The 26,585-nt window shown below is 34.3% G+C and overlaps 1 protein-coding gene across 1 annotated transcript; it reads left to right on the forward strand.

Annotated features, from left to right (window-relative positions):
- Positions 1-14,089: 14,089 nt before the first annotated feature.
- LOC130941687 (uncharacterized protein At5g65660-like) lies at positions 14,090-15,487 on the forward strand. The gene is made up of 2 exons (XM_057870256.1): positions 14,090-14,376; positions 14,798-15,487. The coding sequence occupies exons 1-2, from the start codon at positions 14,140-14,142 to the stop codon at positions 14,960-14,962; spliced, it is 402 nt and encodes a 133-aa protein (XP_057726239.1). The 5' UTR covers positions 14,090-14,139; the 3' UTR covers positions 14,963-15,487.
- Positions 15,488-26,585: the final 11,098 nt, after the last annotated feature.

The following is a 26,585-nucleotide window of genomic DNA, read 5'->3' on the forward strand; positions in this document are numbered from 1 at the left end:
ATGAGTATTCTTCCTCTGAAGAGGATGAGTATGTCACTGAAGAGCAAGTTGCTAAATACCTTGGAGCAATCATGAAACTAAATGACAAGTTATTTGGAAATGAGACTTGGGAGGATGAACCCCCTTTGCTCACCAAAGAACTGGATGACTTGTCTAGGCAGAAATTACCTCAAAAGAGACAAGATCCTGGGAAGTTTTCAATACCTTGTACCATAGGCAACATGACCTTTAAGAAAGCTCTGTGTGACTTAGGGTTAAGTGTAAACCTCATGCCTCTCTCTGTAATGGAGAAGCTAGGGATCTTTGAGGTACAAGCTGCAAGAATCTCACTGGAGATGGCAGACAACTCAAGAAAATAAGCTCATGGACTTGTAGAGAATGTTTTGGTAAAAGTTGAAGACCATTACATCCCTACTAATTTCATAGTCCTAGAGACTGGGAAGTGCATGGATGAATCCATCATCCTTGGCAGACCTTTCCTAGCCACAGCAAAGGCTGTGATTGATGTTGATGGAGGTGAACTAATCATTCAAGTGAATGAAGAATCCTTTGTGTTTAAGGCTCAAGGATATCCCTCTGTCACCATGGAGAGGAAGCATGAAGAGCTTCTCTCAATTCAGAGTCAAACAGAGCCCCCACAGTCAAACTCTAAGTTTGGTGTTGGGAGGCCACAACCAAACTTTAAGTTTGGTGTTGAACCCCCACATTCAAACTCTAAGTTTGGTGTTGGGAGGTTCCAACATTGCTCTGAGAAAATGTGAGGCTCCATGAGAGCCATCTGTCAAGCTACTGACATTAAAGAAGTGCTTGTTGGGAGGCAACCCATGTTATATTTTATCTATTTTCTTTTGTTATTTTATGTTTTTTGTAGGTTGATGATCATGAGAAGTCACAAAATCAATTGAAAAAGCAAAAACAGAATGAAAAACAGGAAGAAAAACAGCACACCCTGGAGGAAGAACTTACTGGCGTTTAAACGCCAGTAAGGCTAGCAAGTGGGCGTTTAACGCCCAGTCTGGCACCATTCTGGGCGTTTAACGCCAGAAAGGGGCACCAGACTGGCGTTAAACGCCAGAAAAGGGTAAGAACCTGGCGTTAAACGCCAGGAATGGGCACCAGCCCGGCGTTTAACGCCAGAAATGGCTCAAAACGTGATTTTGAATGCCATTTGGTGCAGGGATGACTTTTCCTTGACACCACAGGATCTGTGGACCCCACAGGACCCCCACCAACCCCACCACCATCCTCTCTCTTCTTCACCCATTCACCAATCACCTCAATACCTCTTCCCCAAAAAAACCCCTCACCTATCAAATCCCATCTTTCTCTTCACCACTCACATCCATCCTTCATAAAACCCCACCAACCTCACCCTTCAAATTCAAACCACTTTCCCTCCCAAACCCATCCATAATGGCCGAACCCCATCTCCCCCCTCTCCTATATAAACCCTTCTTCACCCCTTCATTTTCACACAACCTAAAACACCACTTCTCCCCCTCTTTGGCCGAATACATAAGCCACTTCCTTCTTCCTCATTTCTTCTTCTTCTACTCTCTTCTTTCTTCTTTTGCTCGAGGACGAGCAAATCTTTTAAGTTTGGTGTGGTAAAAGCATTGCTTTTTGTTTTTCCATAACCATTTATGGCATCCAAGGCCGGAGAAACCTCTAGAAAGAGGAAAGGGAAGGCAAAAGCTTCCACCTCCGAGTCATGGGAGATGGAGAGATTCATCTCAAGGGTGCATCAAGACCACTTCTATGAAGTTGTGGCCTTGAAGAAGGTGATCCCCGAGGTCCCTTTTTCACTCAAAAAGAGTGAATATCCGGAGATCCGACATGAGATCCGAAGAAGAGGTTGGGAAGTTCTTACCAACCCCATTCAACAAGTCGGAATCTTGATGGTTCAAGAGTTCTATGCCAATGCATGGATCACCAAGAACCATGATCAAAGTGTGAACCCGGATCCAAAGAATTGGCTTACTATGGTTCGGGGGAAATACTTGGATTTTAGTCCGGAAAATGTAAGGTTAGCATTCAACTTGCCCATGATGCAAGGAGATGAACATCCTTACACTAGAAGGGTCAACTTTGATCAAAGGTTGGACCAAGTCCTCACAGTCATATGTGAAGAGGGCGCACAATGGAAGAGAGATTCAAGAGGGAAGCCGGTTCAATTGAGAAGGCATGACCTCAAACCAGTGGCTAGAGGATGGTTGGAGTGTATCCAACGCTCAATCATTCCCACTAGCAACCGGTCCGAAGTTACTCTAGACCGGGCCATCATGATTCATAGCATCATGATTGGAGAAGAAGTGGAAGTTCATGAGGTCATAGCCCAAGAACTCTACAAGGTGGCGGACAAGTCCTCTACCTTAGCAAGATTAGCCTTTCCTCACCTCATTTGTCACCTCTGTTATTCAGTTGGAGTTGACATAGAGGGAGACATCCCCATTGATGAGGATAAGCCCATCACTAAGAAAAGGATGGAGCACACAAGAGACCCCACTCATCATGAGATCCCTGAGATGCCTCAAGGTATGCACTTTCCTCCACAAAACTATTGGGAGCAACTGAACACCTCCCTAGGAGAACTGGGTTCCAACATGGGACAACTAAGGGTGGAGCATCAAGAACACTCCATCATCCTCCATGAAATTAGAGAAGATCAAAGAATTATGAGAGAGGAGCAACAAAGACAAGGAAGAGACATTGAGGAGCTCAAGTACTCCATAGGATCTTCAAGAGGAAGAAAGAGCCGCCATCACTAAGGTGGACCCGTTCTTTAATCTCCTTGTTTTTTTTATTTTTCTGTTTTTCGAAAATTTAGTGCTTATGTTTATCCATGTTTGTGTCTTATGATCATTAGTGTCTTAGTGTCTATGCCTTAAAGTTATGAATGTCCTATGAATCCATCACCTTTCTTAAATGAAAACTGTTTTTATTACAAAAGAACAAGAAGTACAGGATTTCGAATTCATCTTTAAAACTAGCTTAATTAGTTTGATGTGGTGACAATACTTTTTGTTTTCTGAATGTATGCTTGAACAGTGCATATGTCTTTTGAATTTGTTGTTCATGAATGTTAAAATTGTTGGCTCTTGAAAGAATGATGAAAAAGGAGACATGTTACTGAGGATCTGAAAAATCATAAAAAATGATTCTTGAAGCAAGAAAAAGCAGTGAATACAAAAAAAAAAAACGAAAAAAAAAACGAAAAAAAGAGGAGAAAGAGAAAAAGAGAAAAAGAAAGAAATAAAGTTGTGATCCAAGGCAAAAAGAGTGTGCTTAAGAACCCTGGACACCTCTAATTGGGGACTTTAGCAAAGCTGAGTCACAATCTGAAAAGGTTCACCCAATTATGTGTCTGTGGCATGTATGTATCCGGTGGTAATACTGGAAGACAGAGTGCTTTGGGCCACGGCCAAGACTCAATAAGTAGCTGTGTTCAAGAATCATCATACTTAACTAGGAGAATCAATAACACTATCTGGATTCTGAGTTCCTAAAGAAGCCAATCATTCTGAATTTCAAAGGATAAAGTGAGATGCCAAAACTGTTCGGAGGCAAAAAGCTACTAGTCCCGCTCATCTAATTTGGAGCTAAGTTTCATTGATAATTTGGAGTCTATAGTATATTCTCTTCTTTTTATCTTATTTGATTTTCAGTTGCTTGAGGACAAGCAACAATTTAAGTTTGGTGTTGTGATGAGCGGATAATTTGTACGCTTTTTGGCATTATTTTTAGTATGTTTTTAGTATATTTGGTTTAGTTTTTAGTATATTTTTATTAGTTTTTAGTTAAAATTCACTTTTCTAGACTTTACTATGAGTTTGTGTGTTTTTTTGTGATTTCAGGTATTTTCTGGCTGAAATTGAGGGACCTGAGCAAAAATCTGATCCAGAGACTGAAAAGGACTGCAGATGCTGTTGGATTCTGACCTCCCTGCACTCGAAGTGGATGTTTTGGAGCTACAGAAGCCCAATTGGCGCGCTCTTAACGGCGTTGGAAAGTAGACATCTTGGGCTTTCCAGCAATATATGATAGTCCATACTTTGCCCAAGATTTGATGGCCCAAATCGGCGTTCAAAGTCACCCTCAGGAATTCCAGCGTTAAACGCCGGAACTGGCACCTAAATGGGAGTTAAACGCCCAAACTGGCATAAAAGCTGGCGTTTAACTCCAAGAAGAGTCTCTACACGAAAATGCTTCAATGCTCAGCCCAAGCACACACCAAGTGGGCCCGGAAGTGGATTTTTATGTCATTTACTCATCTCTGTACACCCTAGGCTACTAGTTCCCTATAAATAGGACCTTTTACTATTGTATTTTCATCTTGGTTCTTCTGGTTCCCTCTCTGGGACCGAGACCAATGATCACACTATCACTTATGTATTTTCAACGGTGGAGTTTCTACACACCATAGATTAAGGTGTGGAGCTCTGCTGTACCTCGAGTATTAATGCAATTACTATTGTTCTTCTATTCAATTCCGCTTGTTCTTTGTCCAAGATATCACTTGTTCTTCAACTTGATGAATGTGATGATCCGTGACACTCATCATCATTCTCACCTATGAACAAGGTGACTGACAACCACTTTTGTTCTACAAGCAATCAAGGCTCTGGTGAATATCTCTTGGATTCCTGATACACGATGCATGGTTGATCGCCTGACAATCGAGTGCTCGCCTGACAAACGAGCCAGCCATTCCGTGAGATCAGAGTCTTCGTGGTATAGGCAAGAACTGATGGCGGCATTCAAGAGAATCCGGAAGGTCTAACCTTGTCTGTGGTATTCTGAGTAGGATTCAATGATTGAATGACTGTGACGTGCTTCAAACTCCTAGCAGGCGGGGCGTTAGTGACAGACGCAAAAGAATCAATGGATTCTATTCCGGCCTGACCGAGAACCGACAGCTGATTAGCCATATGCTGTGATAGAGCATAGGAACATTTTCACTGAGAGGATGGGAGGTAGCCACTGACAACGGTGAAACCCTACATAAGCTTGCCATGGAAAGGAGTAAGAAGGATTGGATGAAGACAGTAGGAAAGCAGAGAGATGGAAGGGAAGGAATCTTCATACGCTTATCTGAAGTTCCTACCAATGAATTACATAAGTACCTCTATCTTTATCTTTATGCTTTATTCGTATATCACTATACCCATTTGAGTCTGCCTGACTAAGATTTACAAGGTGACCATAGCTTGCTTCATACCAACAATCTCCGTGGGATCGACCCTTACTCACGTAAGGTATTACTTGGACGACCCAGTGCACTTGCTGGTTAGTTGTGCAAAGTTGTGTAGTGATCACAATTTCGCGCACCATTGGGCTGCCTTCCAACAAGCGCTTCTTTAACGTCACTAGCTTGACGATTGAACTCCTCTAGGTGAGGAGTTGGGTGGTCCAGCGATCTATCTCACCTCCAAGATAATGTTTGAGTCTCTGGCCAATTACAATGAAGGTCCTTCCTGAGCTTTCCTCTAAAAGCTCTACATGACTATATGGTGAGACTTTTGTAATGGTGAAGGGTCCAGACCACCTTAATTTTAGCTTGGTTGGGAAGAGTTTCAACCTTGAATTATAGAGCAAAACCACTTGTCCAGGTTCAAAGGTTCTTGAAGCTATCCTTTTGTCATGCCACATTTTTGTTTTCTCCTTGTAAAGCTTGGCATTTTCATAAGCTTCCATTCTGAATTCATCAAGTTGATTTAGCTGGAACAATCTCTTTTCTTCCACTGCTTTGGCATTAAAGTTGAGAAACTTTGTTGCCCAATATGCTTTATGCTCCAATTATACGGGTAAGTGGCAAGCCTTGCCATAGACAAGTTGATATGGTGACATTCCAATGGGAGTTTTAAAGGCTATTCGGTAGGCTCACAGGGCATCATCAAGCTTTCTTTTCCAATCCTTCCTTGAAGCTCACGTTGTCTTTTCCAGTATTCTCTTTAGCTCTCTGTTGGAGACTTTCACTTGTTCACTGGTTTGGGGGTGATATGAGATGGCCACCTTGTGTTTAACTTCATATCTTTGGAGGAGTGTATCAAGTTGTTTGTTGTAAAAATGGCTACCACCATCACTAATCAACGCCCTTGGAACTCTAAATCTACTAAAGATGTGCCTCTTAAGAAAGTTGAGCACTACTTTAGTATCATTGGTAGGCAAAGGGACTACCTCCACCCATTTGAAAATATAGTCCACGACCATTAAAATGTAGTTGTTTGAGTATGAGGAAAGGAAAGGTTCCATGAAGTTTATGCCATATACATCAAACAACTCCACTTCCAGGATGGGGTTTTGAGGTAATTCATTCCTCTTTGGCAATTTCTCCACCCTTTGGCAAGCATCACAATTCTCCATAAATGCTCTTGCATCCTTGAAAAGGGTGGGCCAATAGAACCCACATTAAGGGACCTTGGTGGCTGTTCTTTCTCCACCAAAATTTCCACCATAATTAGAACCATGACAATGCCATAGGATTTCATGAGTCTCCTCCTTTGTAACAAACCTCCTAATTATGCCATCCGAGCATCTTTTAAATAGATAAGGATCATCCCAAAGAAAGTGCCTAGCATAATGATATAATTTCTTGAGTTGTTACTTGGTAAATCCCTTTGGTACTATCCTCTCAACTTTGTAATTAGACATACCCGCAAACCATGGTGTTGTGTAAAGGATAAGGAGTTGCACATTAGAAAACTCTTCATGCAGGGGAGTTGGATTGCTTTGAGTCTTCCATGGTTCAAGTATAGAGAGGTGATCTGTCACTTAATTTTCAAAGCCCTTTCGGTCTCTAATTTCAATATCAAATTCTTGTAGAAGGAGCACTGCCTAATCAATTTTGGCTTAGAATCCTGCTTAGTCAAAATGTACTTAAGAGCAGAGTGATCAGTATAAACAATAACCTTTGAACAAACTAAATAGGATCTAAATTTATCAAATGCAAACACAATAGCTAGCAATTATTTCTCTGCAATGGTATAATTATTTTGAGTTTCATTAAGCACCCTTCTTACATAGTATATGACATGCATTAGTTTATCTTGTTTCTGCTCCAACACAGCTCCTATTGCAAAGTCACTTGCATCACACATTAGTTCAAATGACAATTTTCGATTGGGAGGAGCAATGATGGGTGCAAAGACAAGTTTGGTCTTAAGAAATTTAAAGGTATATAAGCATTGATCATCAAAATTGAAAAGTGCATCAACAAGTTGAAGGTTGCTTAATGGCCTTGTTATTTTAGAAAATTTTTTGATAAATCTTCTATAGAAGCTTACATGACCCAAGAAACTCCTTATGCCCTTCACTTTTACAGGGGGTGGCAACTTCTCAATTACCTCTATTTTGACTTTGTCAACTTCTATCCCCTTGCTTGAGATGCGGTGTCCAAGAACTATGCTCTCAGTAACCATAAAGTGGAATTTTTTCCAATTTAAAACAAGGTTAGTTTCTTGGAACCTTCTCAAAACTAAGGCTAGATGTTGCAAGCACCCTTCAAAAGAATCACCAAAAATAGAGAACTTATCCATAAAAATCTCAATAAATTTTTCAATCATATCAGAAAAGATGGAAAGCATGCACCTTTGGAAAGTCGCAGGAGCATTGCACAAACCAAAAGGCATCCAGCAGTAAGCAAAAAACTCCAAAGGGGGCATGTAAATGACGTCTCCTCTTAATCCTGAGGGTCCACAGCTATTTGGTTGTAGCTGGAGTATCCATCTAAGAAACAATAAAAAGCATGTCCGGCCAACCTTTCTAATATTTGATCAATAAAGGGAAGAATGAAGTGATCCTTTCTTGTGGCTGTGTTGAGCCTCCTATAATCAATGCACATCCTCCAACTAGTCACGATCCTTGTAGGAATGAGCTCGTTCTTGTTATTAGCCACCACAGTCACACCTCCTTTCTTAGGAACAACTTGTACCATGCTTACCCAAGAGCTATCAGAGATTGGAGAAATTATGCCAGCTTCCCATAACTTCATCACTTCCTTTTTAACCACCTCCTTCATGGTACGATTAAGCCTCTTTTGTACTTGCACCACTGGTTTAGAATCCTCTTGAAGTAAGATCTTGTGCATGTATGTTGCAGGACTTATTCCTTTGAGGTCACCAATAGTCCAACCACGTACTGTCTTGTGTTCCTTTAGCATTTTAAGTAATGTTTCTTCCTTATCACCATTCAATGAGGCATTAATAATCACTGGATATGTTTTTGATTCTTCAAGAAAGGCATATTTCAAAGAGGGAGGCAGGGGCTTTAATTCTAGCTTTGGTGGCCCCTCTTTCTTTGAAGGAATATATGATGCTTCCTTGGGTGGTATACATTCTTCAATCTCACCCTCCTCTGCTTCAGCAAGGGATTCAAGTGTTTCAACAAGTGGTTCTTCTTCTAATGCTTCTTGAATCAACTGATCAATGATGTCAATCTTTATGCAATCCGCATAGTCATTAAGGTGCTGTAAAGTTTTAAATACATTGATCACACAATTTGTTCACCATTTATCCTTAATGTTAACTCACATTTTTTAACATCAATTAAGGCTCTCCCTATAGCAAGGAAAGGCCTTCCCAATATAATAGAGGCATTGACATCTTCTCCCATGTCCAAAATGACAAAATCAGCAGAAAATATGAATGTTTCCACTTTCACCAAAAGATTTTCAACAACTCCCAAAAAAAATTTTAAGAGAGCGGTCAACAAGTTGCAAGAAAATTTTGGTGGGCTTCACCTCCTCAATTTGGAGCTTGTGCATCAAAGATAATGGTATTAAGTTGATACTAGCTCCAAGGTCACACAAAGCTTTCTCAACAGTGACTTTCCAATGGTGCAGGGAATCACAAAGCTTCCGGGATCCTTTAGTTTCTCAGAAATGTTCTTTTGGATTATAGCACTACACTCTTTTATGAGCATCACGGTCTCATTTTCCCTCCAATTTCTCTTCTTGAAAATCAATTACTTCATAAACTTTGCATACATGGGCATTTGTTCTAGAGTTTTAGCAAAGGGAATGTTTATTTGTAATTTCTTAAAAATCTCTAAGAACTTAGAACATTGATGATTCTTGGCCTCCTTTTATGAGATTCTTGGCTTGTATTCAGACACTTGTATCTTCTCTTTTGGTGTATCTTTGGAGGCTTGAGTTTGTTGCTGTTGAGTAGAAGGAGTTACTTGTTCTTCTTGTTGATTGTCACCCTTTGGAACTTCTTCTCTGTTGTTAGCAACATGGGCTTCTTTGTCTTCCTTTTCCAGCACTCTTTCACTTCTTAAACTAATGGCCTTGCACTCTTTTCTTGGGTTAGGAATTGTGCCACCGGAGAGGACATTTGTGGCTTTCTCCATTCGTTGAGCAAGTTGGCCCATTTATATCTCCAAATTCCTCATTAAAGCTTCTTGGTTCTTGAAACTAATCATTGTATTTTTCATGAATTTGTCTAAGGTCGATTCAAGGTTTGAAAACCTCTGAGAGTCTTGTTGGGTTGGTTGTGAGGGAGGTGGTTCTTAGCAACATGGGCTTCTTTGTCTTCTTTTTTCAGCACTCTTCCACTTCTCAAACTAATGGCCTTCCATATATAATAGAGGCATTGACTTGAGTCATAGGTTCTTCGATTAGAAGGTACAAATTGAGCTAAATTGACTTGAGTCAAAGAAAAAGAAGCTTGTTTGAATTTTCCAATCTTATCTTTATGAGAAAGATACTCAGAGACATTGCCTGAACCAATGTGATACAACTTGAGGAGGCAATTGTATATGGCTTCAATGTAATTTTCATTGTTAAGGTGATATCCAATAGCAACGAGTGAATTCACCAAAATTTTGATTTTTTACAGATACTCAGAGACAGAAAGATTCATTTTTTTGATAGATTTGAGTTGATTTCAAAGTTGCTTCACCTTTAATTTGGTGTTTTAAGAAAAATAAACTTGTAATTTTCTACCAAATTCTAAGAGTAGTAGCTAGTGCAGTGTGTATTCTGATTCTTGAATGAGGATTCCATGGATGCAAGAATCCATGAGCATAAGTTGTAATCTCATTGAACCTATTCAGTGTATTTTGTAGAGTCAATGCTTGCAGCTTAAGCAGCTTCAAATTCAATTACAAACAAGTTATAATTCTATTCACAGATCTTGTCTATGATTAGAGGAATAAAATTCTTGTTTTTGAGTGAAGAAAGTGTTAAAGGCATGAATCAGAATTTGTGCTCTTGATACCATTTAAGATTGATTTAAGAATGTGAGGAAGATGGGAAAAAAGATCCTGCAGTATAGCAAGCACAATCGTGCAGAACCAATTTCTTGTGTTACACGAAACAGAGAGAATGAAAAGTAATTGTGAGTGTGTATAATTATAACTTAAATCACACCTTTAGTACCTATATTTGTTATTATTTAAATTTAAACTTTAGATTTGACTTAATTGTTTAATGATACGATTAAGTTTAAGCTTTAACTTTATCATTACAAGGAGTATTACTCTTTTGTTTATCAAATGTGTTCAAAAACATATCTATTATGATCCTAACTAAAAGCCAATTACAATTATAAGTTAACTAACAGTCAAAATTTTATACAAAAAATATATATGATATGTAATAATTCTATACAATAGAACAATAGATAAATAAGAATAGTATTTTAGAGCAAAATAATTAAAATTATAAATTTATCTATTCTTATATAAACCGTGTAAGAATACCCTACCAAATTAAGCCAAACAGCTAGCAAAAAAAAAAATTGAATTTGTTTCTTTCCTTGCGACCACTTAATTGGTTCAGTCTAAGTAATATGAACCTATAGCTGAGAACATACCTATACCGTTCAAAACACAATGGTCTTTTCATTTGACAAATATTTAATTTAAAGAGGCCAAATAATGCATCTTATACAGCAGCATCTCAAGTTCATTGGCTCTTTTAATTTAATGGAAAAAAGGAAAAGTAACATAAATGACAAACCACCAATGTATGCTTTTCTGATTGCCATATATTATTCAGTCCACAACTTTTCTTTGTTGGTTTTCTTATTATTATAGTTATTATTTTAGTTCATAATTTCTGCTGAATAAAAAATCAAAAGCTTTCCTAGCTATTTAAAAAAATTGGAGTAATTCGTACAGCATATCTATTCTTCTTAACATTATTGAGCATTTCTGTATATTTTTATTGACAAACTAGTCTTACTAATTTAAATTTAAAAAAGTATAGCTATACAATGAGAATACTAAACAATATGAACAATGGATACGTTAGATTTTCAATTCAATAGATATGCAGATGATTATGTTGATTATTCTTAATTGGATGATTATTCATTTTGATTTAATTTACTCATGCACAGTTAATAATGACTGGAAATTTAATTTACTAGGTGTGCGGATGTTTATCCTAATGTTAGGGTTTAGGAGGTAATTTGGAGGTAGAGTGTTTTTTTTTTTATTTTATTAGATCAATTTTAGAGCTCATTATTTATATTGTTTACAAAAGTCATTGTCTACATAATAAAACCCTTTAAATTTTGATTGGTGGCTCATACAGGTGTCATAAAAGTAAGTTATTGGCTGCAATTTCAACAAATAACTACACTCCGACAACTCATCTTCAAAATCTTTTGATAAAAGAAACTAGCTCAAAGAACTTTCAATAACGAAATAATATATGGTAAGTTATAAACCAAAGTTCAAGTGATCATTTTATATAAAAGATCGTTTTCTTATCTAAGTTTTGACAATAATTATATATAGTTGGATGAAATAATAATAAAATGGCATGATTAATTATTAACTAATGTACCTAATAAACTCTTTTACATGGCAAATATCGATTTAAATATAAAACAAAAATAAATAAAAAAAGTCATAAGGACAATGCAATATGTTTGATATTAAACAAATAAAATAACAGATACATTATTATTACAATTCATTTAAACTTTTTTGGTTTTTAATTTCTTTAATGAGTGGGATTTCCATTTATCTTTGACTATGAGTAGCCCATTTAAGAGACAAACCAAAGTCTCCTGAAAACGATTCATCCATCTTTAATTTGATACTCTCTCGTAGGTCCCAGCATGCATGTATTGTATGTAGTGCCTTCAACATTAAGGTATGTTTGTCCATTACATTAAGATACTTCACCAACACTAAATCAACTATACTCATACATTATGAAACTGTTGGCCTCACATAAAAGTGAAGGGGAAAAAAGGGTGGAAAATATAATAAAGCTTACTATATATGCTGGTTGCTCATTTTCGTCTCTAGTATGCTTCTTTATTTTCATTTTTAGCGCTTTAATTTTATATATACTTTATTTTCGATTTTTTTTCCCCTTAATTGATGTTACGTTGTATGTGATTTTCTTGTCTAATGAGTTATTTTGATAGAAAAGAGTATTTTAAGACTTGCAGTTGCAATTATCTCTTGAATTGATAACTGTGCTTATGGCAATTACAATAAAAAATATAAGGAACAACTTTTAATAATAAATATTATCTAATTTTTTTTATCATAGAATTATTTTTTTAATGTTTATTTTTGGAGAATTTAAAATTTAAAGTTAAAATTTAAAATTTAAAATTAAAAAGTAATAACTGAAAATAGTTGACTTTTTAATTGAACTCGTACTATAATAATAAGGTGTTTTTTATGGTATCTAAATTTTAGACAGAATTTAAAAATAAAATGATAGATTCTATCATTCTCAATCTCTATTTTTAGACAATTTAGACAAAAAATTATAAACACTAAAGAATTTTTCATAATAATAAATCAACAAAGAATAGTTTCTAGGTTAGTTGAAACTTTTTCTCAGATACTAGATCTCTCTTTATAAACCAACATTATCTTTTTCAAGCTTCAAAAGCTGTGTACATGCAAAACACAGTTTATGTTAGCTATATGGCTTAAGTACTACATTGAATTTACTTATTTGTTTAACGTGGAAGTTAAAGCATCCTCTTTAAATAGGACTTAAATTTACAGCATATTAATTCTTAATTTGCTAAATTAAAAGATACCGTACGAAAAAGAAAAATCTTAGATTTAGACTTAGCGTTATAAATTTATTTACTGAGAATGTTTAAATGTTTTTAAAGGTTAATAATTTTTAATATTTTTTTGTCATCATTTAACTAACACAAATATTAAATTATCCTTTACAAATAAATTTTATTAATCTATGTGTAAAAACTTAAAAAAATTTAAATACATACTGTATTGATTTATATGTGCAAATTATGATAAATATAAAGTATAAATTATATACTTTTTACAAAATTTATATAAATATAGGTACAAATTATTACTAATTAAATACTAAAAAAATGATAATATTTATTGAGCATGTAGTATTGCTATTAAGATTTGCCTTTGTTTATTAATCATTTAATATTTCCTTTAAGAAAATAACTTCAAGAACAATAATATATGTTATATATGGTTCAAAAGAAAATTCTACATCAGTCAAAACAAAAGACAACAAAATTATGGTGAATTATAAGGTAAAGATGTAAGTTTATAGATCTTTCCTTTTATGTGATGAAAGAGAGATTAAAAATACTAGGACTCACATATTGAACATTAATAAAATAATCAAAAATAACTATAAAAGGAATTTAATTATCTTTCTATACAATCTCAATCTGTATAGTAGAGTGCCCCCAAAATTATTGTTGTCCCAAGAAACCTAAATTTAAATTTATTTTTCTTAAAAAAATTGTAATTAACAACTGTCCAAAAAAATTGATTATAAGATTATGATATCTAAATTTTTTTTTCTGAAGTAAGTGAAGAGACAAATTCAATTAAGGTCCTTTGTGGAGTTCATTGCACTTTGCTCCAAAGTATATATAGAACTGTTTTTACTTTTAAGTGTCATAATGATAGTGATGAAGAGAAATAAAGAAAGAAGGCTTCACCCACTCCAACAATAACTTGAAGCTCAATAAATAAACATGTCACAATCAAAGTCCAGTCACACTTAACAAAGTACAAAACCCCACCATCATATCATGGCTACCTAATAATCATGCCATAAAAAAGGTACCTCATATTTGTATTTATAAATAAATGTTGTTCAGTTCCTATGATCACAATTCACAACCACCAATTCCTTCACTCAAACAATAATTGAATTGAATGGAGCTTCAGGACAGTGCATTGAATAGGGTATCAATTGGTTTTCCTCTTGGTTTGGGATTTCTATTTGCTTGTTTAATTTTTGTTTGTGGATTCTTTTGTTGCTGCTTACATTGGAAGAAGTTTCAATCTTTGTTTCAATCTTCTTCTGGGGGTATTAATTCTCATCATCATGCACACACACAACAACAAGCAGATTCAGCTTACTATCAATACAAACTAGATTTTCCTGTTCCGGTAAGTTATCTTATTCACTTAATTATATATTAATATTAATTTCTGAAATGATTGTAAGGTTGAATAATTACCCAGAATTATTGTCAGAATTTCTTTAAGGGGATGAGGTTGAGTTTTTTTTTTTTTTACACAATGCAAACTATTCATTTATCAAATAGTTTTGCTGAAAGGACTTGGTTAAAATTTTGAAAAATTTGTTGATTCTTTTGACATAAATTGTGTTTTAAAGATATTTATTCAAAAAAAATAAACCATGAAAAATTTGAAAATAATGTGACATCATGGGATGGCAGGAATAAATTTGTCCTAAACAGATTCCAAATTTCGCTAAATTAAAGTGATTTTGGTATTTTTGTTTGTTTAATTATAGTGGTAAAATTCAATATTGATTAATGGTTTTTTTTTCCCTTATTGTAAGTAGATGGTGAAGCAGAACTATGCAGAGAGTTTGCCAGTGCTAATGCCAGGGGATGAGATCCCAAAATTCATAGCCATGGCTTGCCCATGTCAGCCTCCAAGAGAAGAAAAGATCACAATTCATGTGCAAAATGATGAAGCACAAAGTGATTTTTGCGGCAGCAATTAAGTGTCGAAAATTCGAATCTTGCTTAGAGAGTATAGCAAGTTTTAAAACTCCCGGATAAGATGTTGGTCCAGATGTCTACAAACCAGCAATGGATTAGTCACTGTACTTGACGACGGGAACCCAAAATTCAAAGTAAACCCTTTTAAGAATTCAGGGTAGTTACCAGTTTATATATATATAGAGAGAGAGAGAGATTTAGGATCTTTTGTTGTCAATATAGAATAGCAGAGAAGCTCTTTTGATAGATTTGTTGCCGAATGTGAGTGAGATTATTTAATCCTCAAAGCTCACTCAAGGTGCGACAAAAATAATAAGTAAGTTGGAAGCCCCATCTTAAAAATTTTTGTTCTCAAATTGGGAAGAAAATGGTTTGAAATATCAATCTTCCTGCCTCTTTTTTCTCTCGTATTTTTTTTTTCTTTTAAATCCCTTCTCTCTACATAGTTTAAGGACAACTTTCTTGCTTCCTTTTTTGTGTAGGGTTAATTTCTCTCTGTTGTTGGTTGTAAAATAATTTTGCCCATATATCTAATCGAATATTTTTATAAGAATTTTACTATCTTATGTCTTAAGAATATATGTTAAAGTTATAAATTTAAAATTTTTTATTAAAAATGTACAAAATTTAAATTTTTATATATTTATTTTATATTTATTAAAAACTAAAATATTTTTTATTAATAATTTTATCATGTATCCTAAAAATATATGTTAATTAATTTTTTTTATAATAGTAAAAATATTTAACTCAATTATTTATTATTTTAAAAATTATGCAAAATAATATTAAACTCATTAAATATAATAATTTAAAAATGACGACACTAAATAATGTGATTGAACTGTCTAGAACTTGACAAAAACCCTTTTAATTTCTTTATAGTAATGTATGGTAATATAAAAAATCTATCCATATATAAGTTAGGAAAAATCTCACGTATACCAGACTATTTTACTGGAAGAGTGAAGTTCCAAGTGTTTTGAGCGTTGATATGAAACAGTATAAGAAATTGAATGGTGGCGATGAAGATGAGAGATGCTTAGGTGAAGCATGTCATTATGTGGTCCACGTACGGTCGCAAGAAGGTGTAAAACAGTTGCTTAAATACTACGTATTTAAATTTTTTTATGAACTAAATTCAACCAAATTAAATAATAAAATTTAAAATAATACTAGTCACGACTATTTTATTATATTAGATTAATTTAATTAAACTTAGTTAATAAAAAAATTTAGATATATAATATTATTCAAAAAATTATTTGACATTATACAATTAGACTTACTTAACTGAATAATTGGTTATTTCACTTATTTGGTCTGAAGGAAGGAGTAGTAGAACGTGCATACTTGTCTAAAGTGATCCAGATGCTATATTAGTTAAATGACTTAATCAAAATAAATTTATATTATGGTAAAATAGTGTATACTTATCATAAAAAAAGACCAACGTATGTTGAAGTGAAATTGTGAAAATTTTGTTAGAAAGGTGAACATTTTCAATTGGATTTGATGATTGGGGTAACAAAAATATAGAAAAAATGTGAAAAGTGTTGAGTGATGTTTTGAAATTAAATTAAGTATGTATTATGTTACTCATTAAAATTTTTAACTATTGATTGCCTCTCACTCAATTAAAATATTTATTTGTCACAATATTTATAACATAATTTTTTTTTTAACCAAAGAAGTTATTACAAAAAAAATTATTTAAGTGTTAAAATAAAATTTATTATATAATTTTAAAATAAATAATACTAATTAGTAGAAAATATTTTGTTATTTCAACTAATTTTTTTTAAGAAAAAGATACTAATAATTTTAGTTATGTTTGGAAAACTGAGTTTTAGTTTGATAATTAATTAATTAGTTAGTTTCAGATGTTGGAATAAATTAATTTTAACAACCCAGATCATTCATATTGAATCACCAAAATATTACAATGCGGAAGTATACCCGAATTCATAAGAGTCAGAAATTGATGGAAGAATTTGGATCTTGTGGTTCTTTCGATCTTCCTCAACCAAAGCCTTCTGTATTCCTAGGTGGCTAAACTGCAACTCTTTTGATGGGAAAAGAGCAACAAAAGCGGCTTTAGTATATTGGGGACCGAAACCCTGAAGGTCTATTTATATTTGAGCATGGCACCCATTAAACCCTAAAGCCCAAATAAAATAGTATCTAAAGCCCAAAAGATAATATATCTAAAATCCAAAAAGATAATTATCTAAAAAACAAAAGATAATATCCGGTTTATTCTCATTTAATTCCAAATCAAAAGTAACAATGACTTATTCAATTAGCATTTATAACAATAAATGAGATCATCATTATATAAGTCATTTAATTTGAAATAGCATCATTTGTGATTATAATTGATATATGTATTGCCCACAAATAAGTTAGGAAATTAAATAATTTCCTAACATCAGAAACTACATTATCACTACTTTTTAATCATTTTGAGTTTATTTATTTATTTATTATTTTTTTACTAAATCAAATTTAACAAAATAAATATTGTATCATATTATTTGATAAAATAAAATTTTTTAATATAAATCTCAAAAAACAATTTTGTACCTTATTATGGGACAAAAGACCACTGCAATGGGAAAAAATATATCATTTATATATAATTATTTTTTTTTTCAAAATCTAGTGGAGGCGAGTGCTTCTCCTCAATACTTGGGTCCATCCCTAAATTTATAATATACTATCATTGAGAATAACATTTATAAAATTAATTTAACATTAATTTCATAATTTTACATTAATCTATCTAATTCTATTAAAAAATAATGGTATAAAAATATTAATTTGTCTCAATAATCTAAATTCTAATATTGCATATCTTATTTGGAGAATAAATTTTATTTTATAAAAATATATTTATTATTTATAATATACAAAAAAAGTCAAGTAATGACTCAATAAACTACTAACATATATAGATAGTTTCTAACATTAACACATAAACAACTTAGTAAATTTGTCATTTTATAATTTCTATTATTGTCACATCACTTTTTATTCTTCCTATATAGTATTTAAAACTATTGAACTATTGAATCGGCCGGTTAGATTAAATTAAAATTCGACCAATTTTTATTTTTCAATCTTAAAAGTCAACGTTTTGTATTTTAACTTTTAAATTAAAAAAAATGAACTTCATCTCTGACTCTCACACATTTGCTTTCCTCTCTCAAAGAAAACCTAGCCTCTATCACTGTTCTCTTCTTTAAGCTGTGTCATTGCTGCTGTCTTACTGCCTCCATCAAATTTGGTTCGGCCGTCATCTATATTACATTAGCATCGTTGCAATTAGGGGTGGCAAAAAAGACCGATCTTCTCCAGTCTAATCCGTTCCGTCTAGGCTTGTCCTACCAACAAAAATGGGTTCAAAATTCTAGCCTGCCTCATCTTATGGCAGATTGGCGGGTCGGCGGACTAACCCGCTTGACTCTTTTTTTAAAAAAAATAAAATTTATTAAAATAACTAAAAAATAACAATTAAAAAATTAAATACAAATAAAAAATAGTCAAATTATGATATGATTTTTTTACTATCTTTTTTTTTTTAATTTTTAACCTCAATAAAATTGTTCAAAATAATATTTGTCAGTAGAACCATCTTTATTTTAAAACATAAGTCACATAATTTGAGCAAATATACGAAATTGTAAAATAAAATAAATAAAGTTAATAACTAAAAGAAGAATAAAAATAAAAATAAAAAAGTGTTTAAAAATTCTATAATTATTAATTTTATAATAGTGATCACTCTTTTATTTAATAAAAAAAAAGAAAAATAAAAATCTTTGGCCCGGAAGACCAACCTGCCTCGCCTCGCCAAAATTCGCCAATTTGGCAGTGCGGGTTTGGTGGATTTTTTTAATTTAGCGGGCTCCAAATCCTAGTCAGACTTGCCTTTTTTAGCGGGTTGGCCCGACAGGTTCAACCCGTTTTACAACCCCTAGTTGCAACTCGTCTTTGCCATCACGTCACATATGCTAGAAGCCGTTGTCCCCCTCTTCAACTCATCTCGCGTCGCTCCTCTGTCGCACAGCCATTGTTCTGCCACCATCGTTGCACTCGGTCTCAGTCCTACTTTTTGTCTGCTTCATCGCGCTTCTGTCACCGTCCGCCGTCGTCATCATTGAGAGAGAGAGAGAGAGAGAGAGAGAGAGAGAGAGAGAGCATTGCGAAGGGGAAGCAAATTAAAGGGTGGAGGTCGCGGGAAGAGGCGATGCGAAGGGTGAAGCCGTTGCTGTTTCCGCCGTATTTGAGCTCGAAGAGGGCCGCCAGAGCTATTGCTTCTATCGTGCCTTGCCATCATGTTGCCACTGATTTCATCTACCCTCACTCTTGTTCTACTTTAAAATCATGCTAACTTTGTGAATGTCCGTCCTTTTTGAATGTTTATAAATAATAAGATTAGATATTGATTTTTCTAATTATGATTTTGGTCTGAATATTTAATTAGAACATGAAGAAAGTGAGACTTGAGAGAAACGACGCAGATAAATGAGTTGTAAGTGAGTTTTCTTTCATTCTTTGAGAGTGTTATCGTAACCCTAATAAAAAAGTATTTTTTATATTTCAAAATGACATTTTTTGAGCAAAAATAAAGAAAACACAAATTCATTAACTCAATCCTAGACTCACGAGTTTGTCCGAGTTTGATTGAGTCTAGCCGAGTTTACTCAGGATAGAGTTAATGCCCGAGTTAACTCGAGAGTTTGACAACAATACTTATTATAGTTTTGGTATGAATATTGAATCTTGTTCAAATTTCATGATTTTGTTATTGGCTCCTGAAAGTTGAATTTCTTCTGAATTTTTTAATAAAAATAGAAGGCAGAATGGCATCATTTATGTTAGTACTACTCAAAAAAATTTGTGCTGAAATCTTGAAAATTTTTGTTACTCTTTGTTAAGAATGTGTTAAAACTTTATTAAAATTTTGCTAAAAATTTTGTTATAAGTTAGAACTTAAGGTTGTCAAGTTACTGGTATCTTTAAATTTTATTTGCTCATTTTGATGATCAACTTTTTGTTAAGGGAGGAATAAATTGGTCAACTTTATTTTTAATTCAATGAAAAAAATGAACTTAATTAAGTCAATTGATAAGATCATGATTAGCTCTATTCACAGTTGTATGTTGGGTTCGTTCTTCTCTGTTTATTGTTAGTATTCTAAATTTCACTATATTGTTGTGTTTTTTTTATGTCTATTGTTTTTAATTTAATGAAGGAATATATAAATTGAATTAACTCAATTAACTAGATGAGTAGATGATTGAATATTTGTTATTAATTTGGTTAATTTAATAAGTTTTTTTTTTGTGTGACTATCTTAATGAGTTCAATAGTGATATAATGAATATTCAAAACAATAACAAATATTCAATAACAATTTATAATAATTAGTTAATAAAAAAATTATCATCTCTTACTAAATTTTGAGCTTTATAATTATAATGACTATAATAAATAAAATATTAACCAAAAGAATTAAATAAAAAAAATAATTCTACTTCATAACCCAATTTGTCATGAGATATTGAAATATGAAATCTCTCTAGATTATTGTTGTTGATGTTTGAATTGAATTTTAGTTTGGATTGGTGGCATTTGTGGGATATGGGACAAGGGGCTGGTGGGCATATGGAATTTGGCTGGGGAGCCGGGTGGTGATGGTGTGGATTGGATGATGGTGGTGGTCTGGTGGATGGTAAATATTATTGATGATGAGGGAAGGTGCGTCAGCGGAGGAAGGGTTTAGACAGAGGTAGAGGGTGATGATAATAATGGAGTGATAAGGAACAAATTAGTTTCTAAGTAATTTTAACGGATAAATGGTCAAATTAGTTTTAAAAAATCATATTATTTTTAAATTAGTTAAAATTTTTTTAATCAAATTTATTCTTGAAAGATTTCAAGCTAAATACGTTAGTCTTTTTGTCACTTTTTTCATTGACGGCATTACAAAAGTCAATCTGACCGTTAAGTTATATAAATAATGTTGGTTTTAAGCTAGAGGAATAATTAAATTAAAAATTGAAAAAACCTTAAAAAATGGAAAATTTATCTTCGTCTTCCAATTGAAAAACAAAATTAAAGGATAGTTATTTTTTCATCGGGCATCCCTCTGAGCTGCTGCATCTATAGTATCCTCTCAGGTAAGGAGAGCCTTTTATGGATTTCTGGCCGTACTTCTTTCATGCCCATAATCAATTTGAGCATGGTGGAGTGTTGTTTTTCCCTTTTTACCTTGACCCTTCCCCTTCTATATTCTGATATGTACCACTCTTTTCTCTAAACCTTGCCTGCTTTAATTTACCAAACAACAAATCCATCCGACCTTATCATATGGTAAAATTTTCTCTGAGACATTCTATTAAACATCTTATATGCATTAGACTTAACCCATCAGACTTTATTCTATGGTGAAATCTCAAGACTTCAAGCAGAGAAGAGTTTCTTGCATATTCTTTGAGCATGGTATGGTAAAGTACATTGAGCTTGTCGTGGTCGTCAACGGTGTCGAAGACATATGAGACTTTAGAGATGCTGTCAAACCTGTAGAACAAGTACTAATGGTAAAAGTCGTTCTTGATAACAAGGGAAAGGAATTGGCAGAGCTCGATGACAGTTGCAGCTCTCTAAGAGAGCCGAAGAAACCACCTAGCCACCAACGATGGGAAGAGCAAGCATCAAAATAAATGGCGCGAAGTGCATCCCGATGGGCAAAATGGAATCTTGAGCGCTGTGGTAATGAAGGCCCGCATGGGATGGTGCTGCAATGGCTATGGAGTTTTAGGGAAGAACGATATTCATAACTATTCAGGCAAGAGTTGGCGGCTATAGAGTTTCAATGCTGAGGAACAGAATCAGCAAGGGAGAAGATGGCTAATCGGCGGGGGGTTTTTGGGGGGCGGGTGGGACTGGGTGGATTAGGTTTAGGTCTATAATTTGTTGGGTAGCCCATGGAAAAAACAACATCCTTTTATGTGTTGAAATGTAACTTAACGTGTCATGTTAGCTTCTGTTAACACCATCAGTAAAAAAAGTGACGGAAAGACTAACGAGACTAACTTAAAATCTTTTAAGGATGGATTTGATTAAAAAACATTTTCGATGACTAATTTGGAGATCATATGAGCTTTCAAGAACGAATTTGATCATTTACTGTAATTTTAACTCTCTTAAAAATAAGATTATATATTTTGGCCAAAATGTCCTTTTTATTATGGATTTACATTATCCTTCGAAAAAGTAAATAGAAACAGATTGGGTATTTACTCATACATTGAAAAGTTAATATATTTGGATAGCGCAAAGTATATTTTTTATTTTTGAAATTTGTTAAAAATTTTAAAAATATTTTTTAGTTTTATTTTGTTTTAATTTTGTTCCAAAACTTTTCTATTTACATTAAATATATCTTGTCAACTAATTTTTTTTAAAAAGATAGGTTCAATTCAACAATAATTTTACAAAAACAACCTTTAAAACAAGCCAAACCAGACTAAGTTTGGCTGATTTTTTTTATATGAGAAAAATATTGGTGTTTTTGTTAAAAATGAGATTATTTACTGTAATTACAGGTGGGTGAATTTTGTAGATGAGAAGTCAACATGTGGAGGCGTGTTGAATACGTAGCAATATCTTGGGCCAACACGCGGGAAGCATGTTGAAACATGTGGAGGATGTGTTAAATAATTTTCACAATACCATAATACACTTCAAATGTCAATATTCAACCAAAATACCATCTTCATTTCTATGTTAAAAATAATTTCCGACTAAGTTTACATAATAATGTAAAATCATTTTATATTGGACAAAATTTATTGTTTCTCACTATTGTATGAAATTTGTTTTAAATTTATACCTCACTTATTTCAATTTCAATTTCTTACAAATATTTCAAGATAATGTTAAGTTATCTTTTAATTTAAATTATCAATTTATTCCTTAGCTTATTGTAAAACCCAGTTAATTAATGGCTAATTAACCCATAAATGAGAATTTATTTTAAAAAGCCAAAAATGTGATTTTTATGGCTTAATATGATAGAGGAGATTGAGACGAGAATTTCGATACCAATTTTATAGAAATCGGACCAAAATTGGACCGAACGGGCCAAACCGGGCCAATCGGATCCAAAGTGGGCCCTTGGCTCAACCTAACTAAACCCTAAAACCCTTATTTCAGCACTCTCTCTCCTCACAATACACTCAAACACGCTGAAATGGAGTAAGGGAGGGGAAGAACACTCTCAAACTTCTATCTCTCACTTGATCTTCAAACCACCATAACTTTTGATCTAGAGCTCCGATTGTCGCACCATTTGTGGCCACGCATTCATCACGGAGAGCTATACAAAACTCATACAATCAATCTTGAGGTAAGCCATAGTTTACTCTTCGAAATTCCGGCTCTTATTTTCGAATTTCATGGGTGAAATATTGAGGTTTTGGCCTCTTTGATGTTATAGGACCGAACTCTCTTGAAGGAAAAGATTAATCTTGTCTCCTTAAACCTTGGGTAAGTTAAGATATCTCAAACCCTAGTGAAAATGTTGAATTTGTAGTTTTGGGTATTAAGCTCTTGTGTTTTGGTATGACATTGTGGCTTAGGCATTTTATGTATGTGTATTGAAGCTTGATTGGTGATTTTGGAAAGCTTGGAAGAGGGTTTTGTATGCAAAAATCTGTTCTCGGAGGTGTTGAGACCTTGAGAACTTGAGAAAAAGTGGTTTGGAAGTGCTCCGGTTGAGCTTGGGAAATCGGCTAAGGTATGGTCTCGGTTTCTCATATCTAAAATGTAATGTGGTGGGAAATCCTTAGGCTAGAGGCCCTAAGATAGGCATTAAATTGTTGATGTTTTTGAATGGTTGAAATATATGATGTGGTCATATATGTGATTATGAACATTGATGCCTTGATGGTATGATATATAAGAAAATGCATGTTGTGATATATGCTTGATGAATGACTGAGGTTGAATTGTGGTGAAACCATGTTGATGGTGAGTATGACATTGTTTATGTATAAAGATGGTTGATTGGAAATATTATTATTGAAAATTGAGATTAGGAAGGAGGTATGACATGTTATTATGTTTGTATTTTAGCCATTTGTTTGAGAAGTGTTAAAATGGTTAGATGGTGGTTTGGGAATTATGGTAAAGTGTTAATGTATGAGTTGAGGAGGCTTGATGTTGATTTTGGTATACTTTGATTGATTTCAAAGGGAATGAAATTGGCATGTTTTAGTTGATTTTGGAAAGGGTTGAAAATGACTTGTTTTGAAAATGGCACTTTGTGGTTTTGTATGAAAATATGGTTTTCGGGAAAACTTTGATGGGACATAACTTGAACTCCGGATCCCCGTTTTGTGCCAAGTTTGTTTAGAAATGAAATTGGATTTGGGATGTCCATGCCGTTTGAAGAATGGGCAAAAAACTATTTAAAATGAGAAAGTTATGTCCGTCGGAAGATTGGGGGTTGAATCTGTGAATTCTGCAGCTTTTAACTTAGAAAATTTTTTAGCAGAATGACCCCCACGCATAGGCGTGCTTGATGCGTACGCGTCATTTCTCAAGAAGGCACCATCCACGCGTGCACGTGTGCACGTCGATGTGCTGCACGCAATGCCCAGCCATTTTTTCTGAGAGTTGTGCCAGAGTTGTGCATGTTTTGTGCGTGGGGCACAAATGCCCACGCGTACGCGTCATTTGGCTGTTTTCCAATCCATGTGTGCGTGTGGACGACGCTTACGCATCGATGAACGTTTTGACCATCCACGCGTGCGCGTGGAGGATGCGTACGCGTGACCCTGTTTTCATGCCAAAGTTGATTTTTGAGTTTTAGAAGCTAAATTTCATACTTCTAAGCCTTCGATCTCACCACTTATGTCTTAAATCATTACGATATGCCTAGCAATGAGAAAAGGAGCTAGGGGATGTGGTAACTTGTGAGTGAAACAAGGGAAAAATAAATGATTAATGAGGATCAAAGATGATTATATGAGATGCGGAGGATGGTGGTGGAAGTGCTGTATGTGCCATGAGCTGATGGGCTAAATTTTTTTATGAATTGGCTGGTTCTGGATTGAACCATGAGCCAGATGGCTGAGTTTATTGCCGAGTTGCGGCGGAGCCATTATTGATTATGGCCGAGTATAAATGCATATCTGCTATTGAATGAAATGTGAATGTTGCACTTCCACTATCTGAGATACGAGTTTCCCTAGGTGAAAGTAGTGGCTAGCCACCACGTGCTCCAGGTGGAGACTCGATACTCTGCTGACCTTATGTCGTAAGTGTGGCCAGACACCGCGAAATTTGCGAATGAGCTCGCCCCCATGAATATACACCAGTGAGGGTGTTGGATATGGATCATAGTTATGATCACGATTATGTTGAGTATAACTCGAGTTGGGGATGCGCGACAAAGGAACAGTCCAATGGTTAGCTACCAGAACTTGTCAAGTTGGCTATATAACTGATAGATGATATCATCAGCCACTAGGGACAGGCATACATCATATGTATACTATGTGAATTGCAAGGTTGCGAAAATCGAACCGGTCAACAAACCGGTAGAGTGACCGGTTCAGCGGTTCAGTGGTCTGACCGTGGTCCAACCGGGGTTCAACCGGTTTAGTTAAATATAAAATAAAATTATAAAAAATTAATATATAATTTTCAATATTCAAATTTGATAAATTTTAAACAGAAATCACACCGTATAAATTACATTTAACAAAATAAATCTTCAGCCATAAAAAATATTCTTTCAAATTTTTTAGACATTCTTATGAAGTACATTATTTCAAAAAAAAAAAACTTCCTGTAGTTATTGGCATCAATGTTTAGTCCATGCCAACATTGTTCCAAGCAGGTACTTCATGGCTACAAAACCACAGCTCCAATCTCAGTTGACAACAAAACCACCACAGCTATATTTCAATACAAAAGTATCTCAAACACTGATCCATTCTCTTCTTCAACTTCAACATGCAAACAATATCCTCAGATCCTCAGCAAACAATTGCATCAACAACAAAATCATGAATAAATAACAAATAAATCAGAAACAACAAATAACAAATAAATCAAAATAAACTCAGAAAACAAAAATAAATGAAAATCATGAATCCAGCAAAGAAATAAATCAGAAAATCATGAATAGAAAATAAAAAATAACACATAAATCCATTCCAGCGAATAATAAACCAACAAGCAGAGGAATCAGGGAGTGTTAGAGACTGAGACTTGAGACCTGAGAGGGTTGAAGGCTTGAATCAGAGAAGAAGAAACTTGAGAACAGAGAACTGAGATCTGAGACCTGAGAGGGTTGAAGCAGAGACTAAGAAATGAGACACGACGACGGCGAGGAGCAGCGAAGCGGCGCGACCCACGGCGAGGAGCAGCGAAGCGGCGCGACTCACGGCGACAAAGCGAGCTCGGACAGAGAGGGCGACAAGTAGAGAAGGGGTCGGCGATGAGTTTAAGCTCTGAAATGGGATGGTGGGTGGTGGCTATTCTTGGAATTCGAAGAGAGGAGAGGATTATGGCCTATGGGTGGGAGCTAGGGTTTTCTGGTGG

Source organism: Arachis stenosperma, chromosome 7, assembly GCF_014773155.1.
Source record: "Arachis stenosperma cultivar V10309 chromosome 7, arast.V10309.gnm1.PFL2, whole genome shotgun sequence".
NCBI lineage: Eukaryota > Viridiplantae > Streptophyta > Magnoliopsida > Fabales > Fabaceae > Arachis > Arachis stenosperma.